At 43.9% G+C, this 16,681-nt stretch overlaps 1 protein-coding gene across 5 annotated transcripts in view; it reads right to left on the bottom strand.

Annotated features, from left to right (window-relative positions):
• Nucleotides 1-16,681, bottom strand: part of MCC (MCC regulator of WNT signaling pathway) — a 315,415-nt gene that overhangs the window by 10,318 nt on the left and 288,416 nt on the right. For all 5 annotated transcript variants that reach the window (XM_040421630.1, XM_040421633.1, XM_040421632.1 and 2 more), the window contains one exon: nt 15,501-15,592. In XM_040421630.1, coding sequence (XP_040277564.1) covers nt 15,501-15,592 — 92 coding nt within the window. The remainder of the gene's footprint in view (nt 1-15,500; nt 15,593-16,681) is intronic.

Raw genomic sequence — 16,681 nt, 5'->3', positions numbered from 1 at the left:
TGTTTTTTTTAGCAGTTTTTTGTATTTTTTTTATGGTGTTCATCTGAGGGGGTTAGGTCATATGATATTTTTTTTTTTTACTTTATTTTGGGAAAAGGAAGCTTTTTTTTTTTACTTGAAACTTTTTTTTTAAAAACTTTCATTTTTTTAATAGTACGGAGCTGGGCAGCAAGTCAAGTCCCGCTGCGCCGTACTATTACGGCGTTGGGCGGGAAGGGGTTAACTGTGTCATGGAAACAGAAGAAAGAGGAGTGTTGCTAAGGCTCAAAATGGGCCACTTTAGAGCTATTTTTCTAGCTATTTTTCTAATAGAAATGTATGATTTCAGTAATTATATTATATATTACAAAAATAGTATCACTGACCCTACACATTACAAAAAAAAAATATATATGACAGTTATACTTTAAGTCTGGCCACTATTCTAATAGATAAACCCTTTAATAGAAGGGGATACAGCCACAAGGATGAATCTGCTGAATTCATCCTGCTACAAGCCAACCAATGTGGCTGTGGGACAATTCAATTCCCTGCGAATGCCCCTGAAGCCAGTTTACAAATGATACATACTGTAGACTATGGAGCAGAGGGTCGTAAACCTATCTTAGCTTTTTGACCAGCTATGAATGGTATCCAATGGGAATTTTTCTATTGCTCCACTGCTGCAGCTGAAGCTTCCTATAGTATATTACAGAACTGCACATAAAGGTATTTCATCTTGTGTAATGCAGCGTCAAGCATGGGTACAATTTAAAAAGAACATCTTATAGATTTTATAGAAATAAAAAGAGCCATGCAGCAACCAATGTGAGCCTGAAATTCCCAGGTCACACACTACATTGTCCACCAGCAAGTTCAGAAAAGGACAATGTGTCTCCATAATCCCTATAAATATAAAAAATGAAAACACTAGATATTATCAAATGATTATTAACCGCTTATTTACTAAGAGGCCTTAGGATGGGCCACCGCCTTTTTGCGATCGGCCAGTTTAAGCTCTTCACGGGTCTCCCATGCAGCGGAGAGCGGGGGCTTGGCTCTGACATAATAGCCCAAGCTCCTGCTCTATTGCAGAAGTGCCGATCTGGGATATTTAACCCCTTACATGCCGTGGGCAATAGCGCTCGCGGCATGTAAGTTTTAACAACTTAGATGCCGCGAGCGCTATTGCCCATGGCATATAAGGGGTTAAACGTCCCAGATCGGCACTTCTGTCACCCCAGGCTACCTCTGTCTTCCATACACACCCCACGAATGAGATTGCAAGGTGCCGATGTCAGTGCATGCAGACCAGTTTTTTATTAAATAAACAAAATAATAATCACAAGTAAAAAAAAATATACCTTTTTTCCATTGAAAAAAAAAACTGCAATAATAAATCTCCTCCACAAATTTAGTATCACTACGTTCGCAATGACCCACACAACACAATTATCATGTATGAAGAACGCAGTATAAAAAAACAAATAAAAAAAACTAAACAAAAACAGAATTTCTGCTTTTTGCTTATCCGCCACCAAAAACACTGAATAAAAAGTGATCAAAAAGTGCTATATACCTCAAAATTATACCAATGAAAACTACAAGGCATCCTGCAAAAATCCAGCCCTTACACAGCTCCGTAGAAAATTATGGGTCTTGGGATGTAACGATGCAAAAATATTTTCTTCTTTAAAAAAAAGTTTTTATTGTGTAAAAATAGTAAAATGTTAAAAAAATATATATATTTGGTATAACTGTAATTATACTGACCCATAGAATAAAGTTATCGTGTTATTTATACCGTAAAAGGAACGCAGCAAAATTTATAGTATATCGTACAAACTAAGTGGCATTATTGTTGTTCTTTCCCAGAAACAGTTAATTAAAGTTAATCAGTAAGTTATGTGTACCCCAAAACAGCGTCATTAAAAACTACAACTTGTACTTTAAAAAATAAGCTCTCATACAGCTACACAGACGGAAAAATAAAAAAGTGTAGCTCTTCGATGATGACAATGTAAAAAAAATAATAATAATCACTTGGTCATTAAGGCCCACAACAGGCTGCTCAATAAACATTATCCAGAATTATTATTTTTTTACTTAAATTATGTATAAAAAAAATAGTATTGCCTAAGTGAAACTAATCCTGAGCAATCCCGTTTTGTATAACCCAGGTCATCATTAAATGATAGCTATTTAATGGCGCCCATGAATGTTATTAACCTCTATTAGAATATGGCATTAAACACGATAATGTATTTCCAGCCCATAAGACCTTAATGATCTTTACATGGACTGTGACCCAGAAATGTAACCCTGTCCTTTTGGAGGTAAGAACAAGTATGGCTGTTCTAGAGCTCTGACACCGTGAAGCAGGGTCATTATCACATTTCAGCTCACGAGGCAGATGTGTAGAGGGCACAGCGTGCAGACATGGTCCTCGTATTAATTACACAAATTAGAACGGTGGCAGCAGCAGATTTAGACGCCACTCATTGTGTTGCACTGCAAGACAGTTAAATGGCAGGCGGCTGCTGTGGTAATGCACAAGCCAACAAATGCAGTGTGTATCATACGCGTAAATCTGCCATAGCAGAAGGTAGAGGAGGCCGCAGGATTCCATTTTCCAATAAATAAATCATTCAGCCGGCATCCCGTAACAACGCAGGGGGGGGGTCATTTGACCCCCCCCGTATCGGCGATCGCAGAAAACCGCAGGTCAATTCAGACCTGCGGTTTTCTGCGTTTCCGGTCCATTCGGGTGTCCTGTGACCCGATGAACCGGAAAAACAGTGTGATCGGTGGTCTAATTATACACCACCAATCGCAGTCCGAAGATTTGGAGAGGCGGTGCTGGCCCTGGTGCTGAACACTGCTGTCCAGGGTGCTGATTGGTGCAGGGGAGAGAGGCGCGAGATTCAAACTTCCTGCGCTCCTCTCTCCCCTCCTCTTCCTGTTCTGCACGAGCACCCGGCAGCATCGTCCAGCACAAGCTCCTGAGTCCCCCCTAATCGCCATCCATCACCCTCCTGCACCCATCGCCACCCAGGTAGGTTAGGGTCAGTGAGGGAGAGGCACTGTTAGGCAGGGAAAAAAGGGAAAAGTTAGTTAGGGGAAAAAAAAAAAAAGCACTTTTATTCAAAACTTTCTTTGATCCATCTATCAGACCCCCCCCCCCCCCCACCACCACTTGCCCCCCCCCCCCCCCCCCACCCCTCACCACCAGCCCCCTTACCACCACTTTTTTTTTCTTTCTGCGTGCGCTGACTGGCCGGCACTTTTTAGCGTCCGTCCACTGTTAGCGCATCGCCCGCCCCAACACCCCACCGCTGATCAGCGCTGTACCGCTGATCAGCAAGTTTGAACTTTTTTTTTTTCCTAAAACTTGGCCTTTTTTTTTTGCCTTTTTTAGTACGCGGACACCCGTTGCCCCCACACACACACACATATAATAAAGTTTTCCACACACGCACACACACCCATGGCCCGCCGGGTGTCCTCGGCCGAGGAGGCATACGCCCAGATTGCCTCCGACTCTGAGAGCCCCAGTGAGGATGAGGATGACCCCACGTTCCTTTTATCATCCGCATCCGCCTCATCATCATCTGATGACAATGAGCCACCAAGGCGGCGGAGACGCCGCCAGGCGGAGCCAGGGGCCCCACATGCTTAGGATCCTGTGGCCTACCCTAGTACGAGCGGGCCTGGGGCTCGTACTGGTTTCCCGGCCCACCAAATAAGCCCACTGGAGCCCCCTGCCGATGAACTTAGCTGGTGTCCCCCAGTGGACTTTGAGCCTGAGATTCCGGATTTTGCTGGCAATCCTGGAATCCAGATTCCCACAGTGGGGTTTACTGAAATTGACTATTTTAGGTTTTTTTTCAGTAACCCACTGGTGAATCTGATGGTGGAGCAGACGAATCTGTACGCCCAACAGTTCGTCGCTCAAAACCCAGGCTCATTTTTGGCTAGACCCGGTGGCTGGACGCCGGTCAGTGCAGCCGAAATGAGGACATTTTGGGGCCTCGTGCTGCATATGGGTCTAGTCCAAAAACCCAGTGTCAGGCAATACTGGAGTGGGGACGTCCTATACCAGACCCCACTGTACAGTATGGTCATGACACGTCCCCGATTTGAGGCCATCCGGAAATGTCTGCATTATTCCGATAATGCAGCATGTCCACCCCGAGGTGATCCTGCCTATGACTGGCTGTATAAGATACGGCCGGTCATCGATCACTTTGGGGCCACATTTCAGCAGGCCTACGTACCTGGAAGGGAGGTCGCGGTTGATGAGTCTCTCGTTGCGTTCAAGGGGAGACTCAGTTTCCGCCAATATATTCCCACAAAGCGGGCGAGGTATAGCGAGAAGCTATACAAAATTAGTGAGAGTACCTCAGGTGTGTACGAGGGGTGAGATTCCCGGATTCAACCCCCAGAATGTCCCCCCACTCTGGGTGTTACCAGGAAACTCGTGTGGGACCTTATGTACCCACTGCTGGATAACGGTTACCACTTGTACGTGAATAACTTTTATACCAGCATTCCCTTGTTCAGGTCCCTTGCCGCCAGATCCACATTCGCTTGTGGGACCGTGCGGAAAAATCAACGCGGCCTCCCTGCCTACCCCCTCCAGGTACCTATCCCCAGGGGTGAGACCCGTGCACTTACCAGTGGAAACCTGTTGCTGGTCAGGTATAAGGACAAGAGGGATGTCCTTATGCTGTCCACAATCCACGGTAACAGCACCACCCTCGTCTATGTGCGAGGTACCACGGCAACGGTCCTCAAGCCCGAATGTATCGTCGACTACAATCGGTAAATGGGAGGAGTTGATCTCTCTGATCAAGTCCTCAAGCCATATAACGCCCTGCGCAAAACCCGGGCATGGTACAAAAAAGTTGCGGTCTACTTGGTGCAGGTTGCCATGTACAACTCTTTGGTACTATCCCGAAGCGCTGGCAGCACAGGGACATTCCTCCAGTTCTATGAGGCAGTCCTCAAGGCCCTGATCTTTTCGGACTGGGAAAGAGCAGGCTGGAGTACCTTGGGAATTGGAGGCGCCCGGATCGTCCCTGGCCAACCAGGGCTCCAGATGGCGACCAAAATGGTCGCCAATGCGACTTAGAATTTACAAATGGCGACAAGACTTTTTAGTCTTGTCGCCATTTGCGACTAGAGCCGCGCCGCAGCTCTGAATACAGCGGCGGGCACAGAAGCTGAACTATCATGTTCTTATCAGCAGCGCAGTGGAAGAGTCTCTCCCTCCCCCCTGGCTGCTGCCGCCGCGGCCAATAAGAAGGGCGACAGGGGGAGGGGCTGTGGCCACTGCGCCACCAATGAAGATAACTGACCTGTTAATACAAATACAGGAGGCGGGTGCCGGAATCAAATAGCCGGCACCTGACCTCTATGACAGGGAGCGGCACCTGAGGGGTTAACTGCCACTGATCGCAGCCCCCCCCCCCCCAACACCCCAGTATAATAAGGCCCCCCCCCCCCCAGTATAATAAACATTTAGTGCGGCCCCCCCCAGTATAATAAACATTGAGTGCGGCCCCCCCCCAGTATAATAAACATTGAGTGCGGGCTTCCCCCCCCCCAGTATAATAAACATTGAGTGTGCCCCCCCCCCCCCAGTATAATAAACATTGGTGGCGCAGTGGGAAGTGCCAATGAGGGTTAAAAAAATAATAATAATAATAATATTAACTCACCTCCTCCAATTGATCGCGTAGCTGCCGGTCTCCTGTTCTTTCTTCAGGACCTGTGGTGACGTCACTGAGCTCATCACATGGTCCATTACCATGGTGATGGATCATGTGATGAGCACAATGATGTCACCACAGGTCCTGAAGAAAGAACAGGAGACCGGCTGCTACGCGATCAATTGGAGGAGGTGAGTTAATTATTATTTTTTTTTAACCCTCATTGGCACTGCCCACCAATGTTTATATGTTTATTATACTAAGGGGGGGGGGGGGGGGCGCACTGCGCCACCAATGTTTATTATACTGGGGTGTTGGGGGGGGGCGCACTGCGCCACCAATGTTTATATGTTTATTATACTAGAGGGGGGGGCGCACTGCGCCACCAATGTTTATTATACTGGGGTGTTGGGGGGGGCGCACTGCGCCACCAATGTTTATATGTTTATTATACTACGGAGGGGGGGGGGCGCACTGCGCCACCAATGTTTATATGTTTATTATACTAGGGAGGGGGGGCGCACTGCGCCACCAATGTTTATTATACTGGGGTGTTGGGGGGCGCACTGCGCCACCAATGTTTATTATACTGGGGTGTTGGGGGGGGGGGCGCACTTCGCCACCAATGTTTATTATATTGGGGTGTATATAATGTTTATTATATTGACCTTCTACTACGCATTCTGCATTAAAGAATGCTATTATTTTCCCTTATAACCATGTTGTTATAAGGGAAAGTAATACATAGAAACATAGAATGTGTCGGCAGATAAGAACCATTTGGCCCATCTAGTCTGCCCAATATACTAAATACTATGGATAGCCCCTGGCCCTATCTTATATGAAGGATGGCCTTATGCCTATCCCATGCATGCTTAAACTCCTCCACTGTATTTGCAGTGAATAGACTTTCATCCTAGAAACCATGCGTGAAAATCGCACGGTTCAACCAGAAGGATGGATCCGGCTTTCCGAATGCCGGATACGGCACTAATACATTCCTATGGGGAAAAATGCCGAAATGCCAAACAAAACTAAATATTTATTGCCCCGATTCTGTAGTTTGCAGAAACACCCCATATGGCTATATAGCCACATGGCAGGGCATAGAACGAAGGGAACTCCATACGGTTTCTGGAAGGCAGATTTTGATGGACATTTTTTTTTTTTACACCATGTCCCATTAGAAGCCCCCCCCTGATGTAGCCTAGACTAGAAACTCCAAAAAAAGTGACCCCATCTAAGAAACTACTCAAGGTATTCAAAAGTTACTTTACAAACTATGTTAACCCTTTAGGTGTTCCACAAAACTAAATAGCGAATGTAGAAACAATTTTAGAATTTAATTTTTTTGTTACATTGCCTCAAAAAAGAGTAATATAGAGCAACCAAAAATCATATTTACCTATTTACCTCTAAAATAGTCCCAAAACAACAACCACCTTATCCCGTAGTTTTCTAGATGGGGTCACTTTTATGGAGTTTCTACTCTAGGGGTGCATCAGGGGGCTTGAAAGGGTACATGGTGTAAATAAACCAGTCCAGCAAAATCTGCCTTCCAAAAACCATATGACGTTCCCCTTCTTCTATGTCCTGCCGTTTAGCCAAATAGTAGTTTACGACCACATATGGGGTGTTTCTGCAAACTACAGAATCAGGGCAACCCATTTTGAGTTTTGTTTGGCTGTTAACCCATTTTTTCCAGTTAAAAAGTAAGGGTTAAAATGGAAAATTTTCCAAAAAATAGAAATTTCTAAATAGTTTCTCCCTCTGCCATTAACTCTTGTGGAACACCTAAAGGGTTAACAAAGTTTGTAAACCCAGTTTTGAATACCTTGAGGGGTGTACTTTCTTAGATGGAGTCACTTTTTTGAAATTTCTATTCTAGGGGTGCAACAGGGGGCTTCAAATGGGACATGGTATAATCAAAACCAGTCCAGCAAAATCTGCCTTCCAAAACCCATATGGTGTTCCCCTCCTATGTGCTCCCGTTTGGCCAAACAGTAGTTTACGACCACATATGGGGTGTTTCTGCAAACTACAGAATCAGGGCAACCCATATTGAGTTTTGTATGGCAGTTAACCCTTGTTTTACTCCTGGAAAAAATTGATTATATTGGAAAATTTTCCAAAAAATAGAAATTTCGAAATTGTTTCTCAATCTGCCATTAACTCTTGTGGAAGACCTAAAGGGTTAATAAAGTTTCAAAATTTGCTTCTAAACTTCTAAGCCTTGTAACATCCCCAAAAAATAAAATATCATTCCCAAAATTCTACAAACATGAAGTAGACATATGGGGAATGTAAAGTCATCACAATTTTTGGGGGTATTACTATGTATTACAGAAGTAGAGAAACTGAAACTTTTAAATTTGCTAATTTTTCAAAATTTTTGGTAAAAATTTGATTTTTTTATGCAAAAAAATTAACTTTTTAGACCCAATTTTAGCAGTGTCATGAAGTACAATATGTGACGAAAAAACAATCTCAGAACGGGCTGGGTAAGTCAAAGCGTTTTAAAGTTATGAGCACTTAAAGTGACACTGGTCAGATTTGCAAAAAATGGCCAAGTCCTTAAGGTGAAATAGGGCTGAGTCCTTAAGGGTTTAATGTATCTGGTTCAGTAATTTACATCGCATTCATCCATACCATTGTATATAAGGTAAATCACTCACAGAGTACCTTGTGTGCATTATGGGAGGCAGTTCGTGTGCCAACGGTTTGAAACCACGACTGCGCCAAGAAGGGACATGATTTTGAAAGTGTATAGTGACCTGAACAGTGAGGGTGCCTTCACACGCGGCAGATTTTGTGGCAGAGAATTTCATGACTGAAAATCAATTCCATTCACCTTAACGGGGCATGCAGAGATCCATGTGCTTGCTGCTTCATTCAAATGAATGGAACGGATTTTTAGTTGTGGAATTTTCTACCACAAAATCTTCCGTGTGTGAAGGCACCCTCAGACGAATATAAGCCTGAGCAACTGTTCATGTACATGGTAGACATATTTTAATAGTGCATGAAACAATGCTAGAGGCTGAGATAAGGCGGTGCCCATAGTGTCCTTGTGCTGCCTTACAATATTATTTTAAGGCAACTGCTTCAGATGCTAAAAAATACATGAAGGCAACAAAAACTGTTGATTTTGCAAGTTTCAGAATCAAGGTACAAATACATTTGTGTATGACAAATCTGCAGTTTTCACAGATTCTGGAATGGAACGCAGGCGGCAAGCACAAGCGAGCAAAATACTGTAATTTTCAATTCATTCGAGAGGAAGAGCATTCAGCGACAGGGAAAAAGATTTAAAATTACATTTCCTTGAGAGGTACTAAAATAGTATTTCAGTCTCCAAACATAAAAGCTTGCAACTCAGAAACATCATTAGTCAGAATGCCACTACAGAAACGGGACTAGGGGCAGCAAGTGCACGGATCTAAAAAAAATAAAATATTTAGAGGAAAATTATAGAGGAAAAGGGCAAAAATTACCAAAATACTACAACAACGGAGGTTATTTGTGGACAGTGTTAACTCCTAAGAAGATGCTCAGATCAAAGAATTAAAATCATATATATATTTAAAAAAAAAGTTTGTAAACTGCAGTTTTTAACAACTATACATAATAATAGGCTGACACTTCCTGTTCTGTACAGGTCAGTTCTCAGTAGTCATCTCACTATCATCCCTGGCAGAATTACAATGAAAGGTAATAACACTATTAAAATTGGAGGCAGATAACACGATTAGGGATAAGCGAACTTGTGTTTTCAAGGTTATGGTCCGCGGTAGCGGAATCCATAACGTAATTCTTAGATAACCTAAACCCTGTATGCCAAACTTGAAAACAAGTTTGCTCAACACTACACATGATGCAAAGATGATGAACACAGTGTATCTACTCCACCATGACCTATGCCAAGGATGGGTCATCAATATCTGACCAGCTGTTTGAAGAGGCTGAGGCACTGAGGCCTCCATCTTAGCATACCAGCACGGTGCAGTATCAATTCAATGAAGTCAAGGGCCTAGGAGGGAGAGGCGGTGGCTCTCACATCTGATCGGTGGGGGTGTCTGGAAATCAGACCCCCACCAATCACATATTGATGACCAATCCTGAGGACTAGCCCATCAATAATTTACTCTTGGAAAACACATTTGATGCTGTGTATAGGTCTGAATACTGTTTTCACTTTGTCATTAAGAGGTATTGAGTCCAGAATTATGGGGAAAACGTTTCAAATGCATTTTACAGGGTGGTCCACGAAAAAGTAGCCAGTCTCCAATATTTCCAAATCAAACTGCCTAATAGTTTTCATTTCTTCAGAGCCCTGTAGGAACTGAAAGCTGAGCTCTGATTGCTTGCTATGGGCAACTAAGACAGATTTACTATTAGGCAGTTTGATTTGGAGATGGGCTACTTTTTCGCGGGCTTCCCTGTATAAACTACTCTCATTTTATTATATCCAATTCTGCCACTTTTTGAGCACTGGATCTCCTAAGCTGAGATTTTTTTTTTTACTATATCTGTTCTCAGTGTCCTATGTTTGAACAAGTTTCCAATTAATCAAATCATTGCTTATATGAGATATTGGCCCATATACACTGTCCAAATGTGGGTGAACTCAAGCAAGATGTCCCTCTGTGTAACTACTAAGGAGAAACAAAAATTGTTCCCTGAAAGCACAGCAATTTGTTGGGATCACAGAGTTTTGAATTGGCTTCGCACTCTATGTGTCCTAGTTGGATGTTACTCTTCTATATTGTCCTCAAATAGGTCTATGGGACCTGCTGGTGAGAGGCTGGGAGCTGGTACCCTTAGTGACCAGCCTGTTTTAGGCATTACTGACCAAGCGTTTTTCTTCATTTTTTCATTGTCTCCATCCAAGAGCTTTTTCCCACCCCCCCCTTTCCCCATCTATGTAGCTGTATTAGGCTACTTTCACACTAGCGTTCGGAGCGGATCCGTCTGATGTTTCATCAGACGGATCCGCTCCTATAATGCAGACGTTCACATCCGTTCAGAACGGATCCGTCTGCATTAATACTTAGAAAATTTTCTAAGTCTGAAAGTAGCCTGAGCGGATCCGTTCAGACTTTACATTGAAAGACAATGGGGAACGGATCCGCTTGAAGATTGAGCCATATGGTGTCATCTTCAAGCGGATCCGTCCCCATTGACTTCCATTGTAAGTCTGAACGGATCCGCTCAGGCTACTTTCAGACTTAGAAAATTTTCTAAGTATTAATGCAGACGGATCCGTTCTGAACGGATGTGAACGTCTGCATTATAGGAGCGGATCCGTCTGATGAAACATCAGACGGATCCGCTCCGAACGCTAGTGTGAAAGTAGCCTAATACAGCTACATAGATGGGGAAAGGGGGGGGTGGGTAAAAGCTCTTGGATGGAGACAATGAAAAAATGAAGAAAAACGCTTGGTCAGTAATGCCTAAAACAGGCTGGTCACTAAGGGTACCAGCTCCCAGCCTCTCACCAGCAGGTCCCATAGACCTATTTGAGGACAATATAGAAGAGTAAGATCCAACTAGGACACATAGAGTGCGAAGCCAATTCAAAACTCTGTGATCCCAACAAACTCTGTGATCCCAACGGATACGCTCGCCTCCGCACGGCCAGGCGGACACCCGAACGCTGCAAGCAGCATTCAGGTGTCCGCTCACTGAGCGGAGCGGAGGCTGAGCGCTGGCAGGCGGATGCATTCTCAGTGGATCCGCCTCCACTGAGAATGCATCAGGGCTGGACGGCTGCGTTCAGGACCGCTCGTGAGCCCCTTCAAACGGAGCGCACGAGCGGACACCCGAACGCAGGTGTGAAAGTAGCCTAAGGGGTTATTTTTTACAGGACAAGTTGTAAATTTAAATGGTGTGATTTGGGGGTACACATAACTTTCTTATTAACTCTTTCTGGGAGGGAGATGGGAAAAAAAAGCAATACTGCCACAGATTTTTTAACGTTATAAATTTTACAGCGTTCATTTTTCGGTATAAATAACATAATATCTTTATTCTGTGGGTCAGTACGATTACAGCGATTTTTTTACGTTTTAACAGGAAGAAAATCTTTTTGCATTGCCGCTTCCCAAGACCCATAACTTTTTATTTTTCTTTCTAGAGAGTTGTGTGAGGGATTGATTTTTGCAGGATGACTTGTAGTTTTCATTGGTGACATTTTGGAGTAAATTACTCTTTTTGATCGCTTAAGTTTTTTTCGTGGTGACTAAGAGTAAATTAGCAATTCTGCCATATTTTTATGGCGTTCACCGTATGGGATAATTTACATGATATTTGTGTGGTGCGGATCGTTACGGATGCGGCAATACCAAACACGTGAGGGAGATTTTATTTTTACATTGCCCGTGGTATGTAAGGGGTTAAACAGCCCGGGTCTCCACTCGTGTCAGTCCAGGCTGTTAGAGCAGGAGCGCTGCTGTCATGCGAGAGCCGAGCCCCTGCTCTCCGCTGCACGGGGGACCCATGCAGCTCTTAGACCGGGACGTCTTATAAAAGGTGCCAGCCCATTAGTTGCCGCCTTAAAAAGGTGTATTGGTGGTCACTAAGTGGTTAAATCAAGTGTTAACAACTGCGTTCTGCATTATTGTCAGGAATGGGGAAAGTCCTGTCCTCTTGGGCCAAATTCTTCTGAAATCTAGGTTTTAGTTTGTTCACAATATGGCGCAACTTTCAGCTAGGCCAAGACAGAAATAACCTATGGCCAGTTTGCAACTGAGTTATTGGCATGCTTTTATTTCTTTATTCTTTAAGGCTACTTTCACACTAGCGGCAGGACGGATCCGACAGGCTGCCGCTATTTCGCCGTGCCGCAGTACTGCATGTCCGACTTTTTAGTCCCGCGGCCTTCCGTAGTGCAGCGCCGGAGCTCCGCCCCCGTCCCCATTATAGTCAAAGGCCTGTCGGATCCGTCCTACCGCTAGTGTGAAAGTACCCTAAGCCAGTAACCCTCAGACTATTCCTTTCTCTACAGGAATAAATCCATATACTCTATGTAGTCACCAACGTGTGATTTTTTAAAGATCTTTTCTCTAGCCACCCACATATCCTTCCTTATGGTCATCTTCTGTATTTCATTTCAGGTAGATAACAATTGTTCCACAGGATCGATTTATTCTGTAACCACTGCAATTTTGGTTATGAATCAATCTAATCCTTTACAATGCATTCCAATACTTCTGTATTGGAATGCATTGGCTGTATGAGTAATACTGTGTGTATTATTCATACGGCTTCCGGCCCATGAGATCCAGGGGGCTGGATCTCACAGGCTCTTCACCGGAAGGCAGCGCGATGCCTTCCATGCCATCCGGTTTCCCCCACAGCCCCATGGGGACCCGACGGCAGCGACGACTACCGCCGCCCGCACAATAAAAAGCCGCAAACGGCAGGTCTGAATTGGCAGGTATGAACGCGCATTTAGCCGTGGTGCCTGCTCAATGATTTGAGCAGGCACCGTGTTCCGATCACCGCCCAACGGGCGGCAGTGATCGGAACTATAGATGACGTACCGGTACGTCATGGGTCCTTAAGGACTTGGGAAACATGCCGTACCGGTACGTCATGCGTCCCTAAGGGGTTAATGCACCATTTTGGGTTCATGTGATGATTGATTAAAGCCAGCAGTTTAGCTAAACCCCCCTTTGTTTATGTCAGTATAAAGGCGTATTAGTGGTCACTAAGGGGTTAAATAATGTTTTAACTCATTGTTCTTATTTTTTTCCACTTCTGCAACAATCAGCACCTCTAGTCCATACTGATTTGGGCAGAAACAGATGTCACAGTGGGTACAAAGACCAAAACACAAAGCTGAGCTAAGCTTCTCCTTTGACAGTGACGCACCATAAATAACTGCAGACACTGTAAGAACACACATGTAGCTACAGGCTCTGTCTATGGACAGAAATTATGATACTCCATTCCCAGAGTTTGATACAAAGCCAGAATTTCAATGTGGTAAATTCTAACAGCATGTATAGGTCATCATAAAATCGGGACATAGAAACCAACTGTAAACATCTTATATGAGTTGCCAACGTCTCCCTGAGCAGAAGTGCAGAAGCAGATGTAAGTCAACTGGAGACCCTCGTCATTCTCACCGCTCATTGCGTTACCTCACACTTGTAATAGACAATGCAGAGGCGACTCATTCTGATTAATAAAGAAAGGCTCCCACTGTGTAATACAACTGCTCAACTGTTATCACTGGCAAATCATCCTGTTACATGTCCACATAAAGCAAAAAATGTAACAGCAAATGCAGAAGACAGAGCACTAATATGAAACATGTGTATGCTATGATGAGCAATACAGAGTTCATGAAATCTGGCTTCAATCTCCAAGCCCTCTTCCAAATTCAACCTCTGTTTTATGATACCTTGCTGATGACCTCTTCTCAATGTCTTCACTGGTCAAAATTATCCTAAATAAGGACTGTTGCTTTAAACTATCAGTGGCAGATTTGACAGTAACATCAGGTCGTGGTCCCATGTCAAGTCGAACTTTATTATAAATTTGGCCCAGATTTACTAATGTGTCTGCGCCAAAAATCTGTCTAAAACGTGGCACAATTTGGCGCGTGTAGGATGTTTTACACTTTTTTCTGATAAACTCAACAAGGGGTGGGGTTTAGTGGAAAAGGGGCAGAGCATCACAGGAAAGGGGGTAGGCCTAAGATGCACCATTTTGCACCCCAATTCTGGTGTAGGTCTAGACAGCCTAAGCTTACACCATCTTTAGGATTAGTAAATCTGGACCGGTCAGCTTACACTTTCACTGTATCTGTAGACCGTTGCTTCTCCATCTGAGTGAATTCTGTCAGAGCTCCTCTGACAGCTCGATCTGTAGCCTTTATCTCTAGGGCTTAAAGGAATGAATAACCAGGCAATTATTGGGGACAAACTGTTCGCTCCTAAAACTGCCTGATCACAAGTGGAGGTGAGAGCTGTATTTACATGCAGCAATCACCTCCGCTGTATGGGGATAATCAACCACTACGGTGTTTGTTCATCCCCATACAGGTTTATGGTTTCAGGCCGCAGATCGCTGTTTACGAAAAAAGAATTGTTGCCCAGAGGCAAAGATTTTGGGTGCCGCATCAACAATGCTTTCACCCAATGAATGAGCGTTTGCTGGTTCATTAAGAGATTGTGGTGGCACCTTTACATGGGCCAATTATTGGGAAAGAGCATTCGTACGAACATTCGTTCTAAATAATTGTCTGGCCTGTATAAAAGGGTCTTAAATAAAAGTGTTAAGAGCCGTCAGGGAACTAGAGCTGTCAGGGCAACTATCTGAAAAAAGACAAGCAACTGTTTACAACTGCAGCAAAACTGAATGCTGAAGAAGACAAACTTAAATAAAGAACAGGAAACAGGAACAATACATTTTTAGCTCCAGATAAGTAGAAAGCAATTATATAAAAGATCCCTTCAAAGGTGCCCATAGCCTTCAAAGGATCTGCTGCCAATGTTCTGGTGCCAGCAGTCTTGTGGAGCTCAAGACTCGACAGGTCAGAGCTATTTATTTTATTTTTTTGGGCAACTTGGAAAGGACTTGCTTGGTGTAAATTTCATGCCAGATTAGGAGGATTTCTCAACGATAGTATAATCCTAATGTAAGTAGAAATCTGTGTGCAGTAATTTCGCCTGAGAAGCATTCTAAGGTTGAATAACCTAATTGAGGACACCAATAACTTATTCCAGCATCCCACCCATAGCCCACAGGGTTGCAATGGTTGATCACAGGCATGTTTACAACTTGTATGGTTCCTACCTTTTCAGTGCACTTGTGAGCTCTGTGGCTAATTCACCATCAGTGTACGTTCTCAACTCAGACAAGGACAGAGCTGTTCCATCTATGGAGTCCTATGGAAGAAGATTTGATACAAAGCATTTAGTTCCATTGTATCCCATGTAGAACTAACAGATTAATCCACCTCCATCAGAGGCATAACTAGAAATGAGTCGGCCACACAGTAAATTTTTTGAAGACCCTCCCCTCTTTCCAAAGCAACTTATTTGGAACCCCCTCCTGTCGTGCAACCCCAACACCTGCGGCTAGTCAAGATAGCTCTCTCAGACCAGGCCCGGCAGCCGCTCTGTCCGTTTCCTACATGTATATACTGTATGTCATGTCACTGTATGTAGTGTCATTGTATAATAGGGATGAGCGAATCGATTCGCATAAAACTTACGTTTCAATACTGTACGAAGCAAGCGCTTCGTACAGTATTAGAATGTATTGACTCCGATGAGCCATAGTTATTACTTTGTGAAGTCTCGCGAGACTTCGCATAATAACTTCAGAATTTATTTTTTTCCCGAACTAGGGTTCGGTTCCAAGGTACCACTTCGGGAAATGTTTTTTTACAGTATATATCAATTTCTGAAGTTATTATGAGAAGTCTCGCGAGACTTCGCAAAGTAATAACTTTGGCTCATCAGAGCCAATACTTTCTAATACTGTACGGAGCGCTCGCTCAGTACAGTATTGAAACAAAGTTTTATGCGAATCGACTTCGGATGTTTCATCCAAAGTCGATTCGCTCATCCCTAATAATAATGTTGAAGGAGCCTTGACAATAAAATCTTTTAGTCATCCTCTTGGGTGGGCCCCTTCTGAGTTCTGGCTCCATAGCAGCAGCATCCACTATAGCTACGTCCCTGACCTCCATGTAACAAAAGTTTATACAACGCACACAAATGAAGATATTTAGAGCACATGTTGGTAATATACAGTATGACAATGGATAGTCTAGTATACTCCAGCAGCCTGTATACTATTACACTTTATCATTCTATATATCCTACAACAGTGGTGGCAAACCTCAGAGCCCTCTCAGTGTGCACCCACGGCCTGGAAAAAGTCTATGGTGTACCAATATGCCTTACACTTTTCCTGACATTCACCAGCGCAGGGCGCGTTATGAACGGCACAGGCAGCACATTGAATGT

The sequence above is a fragment of the Bufo bufo genome, chromosome 2, assembly GCF_905171765.1.
Source record: "Bufo bufo chromosome 2, aBufBuf1.1, whole genome shotgun sequence".
NCBI lineage: Eukaryota > Metazoa > Chordata > Amphibia > Anura > Bufonidae > Bufo > Bufo bufo.
The sequence above is the reverse complement of the archived record's forward strand: the minus strand, read 5'-3'. Positions and strand labels throughout refer to the sequence as shown.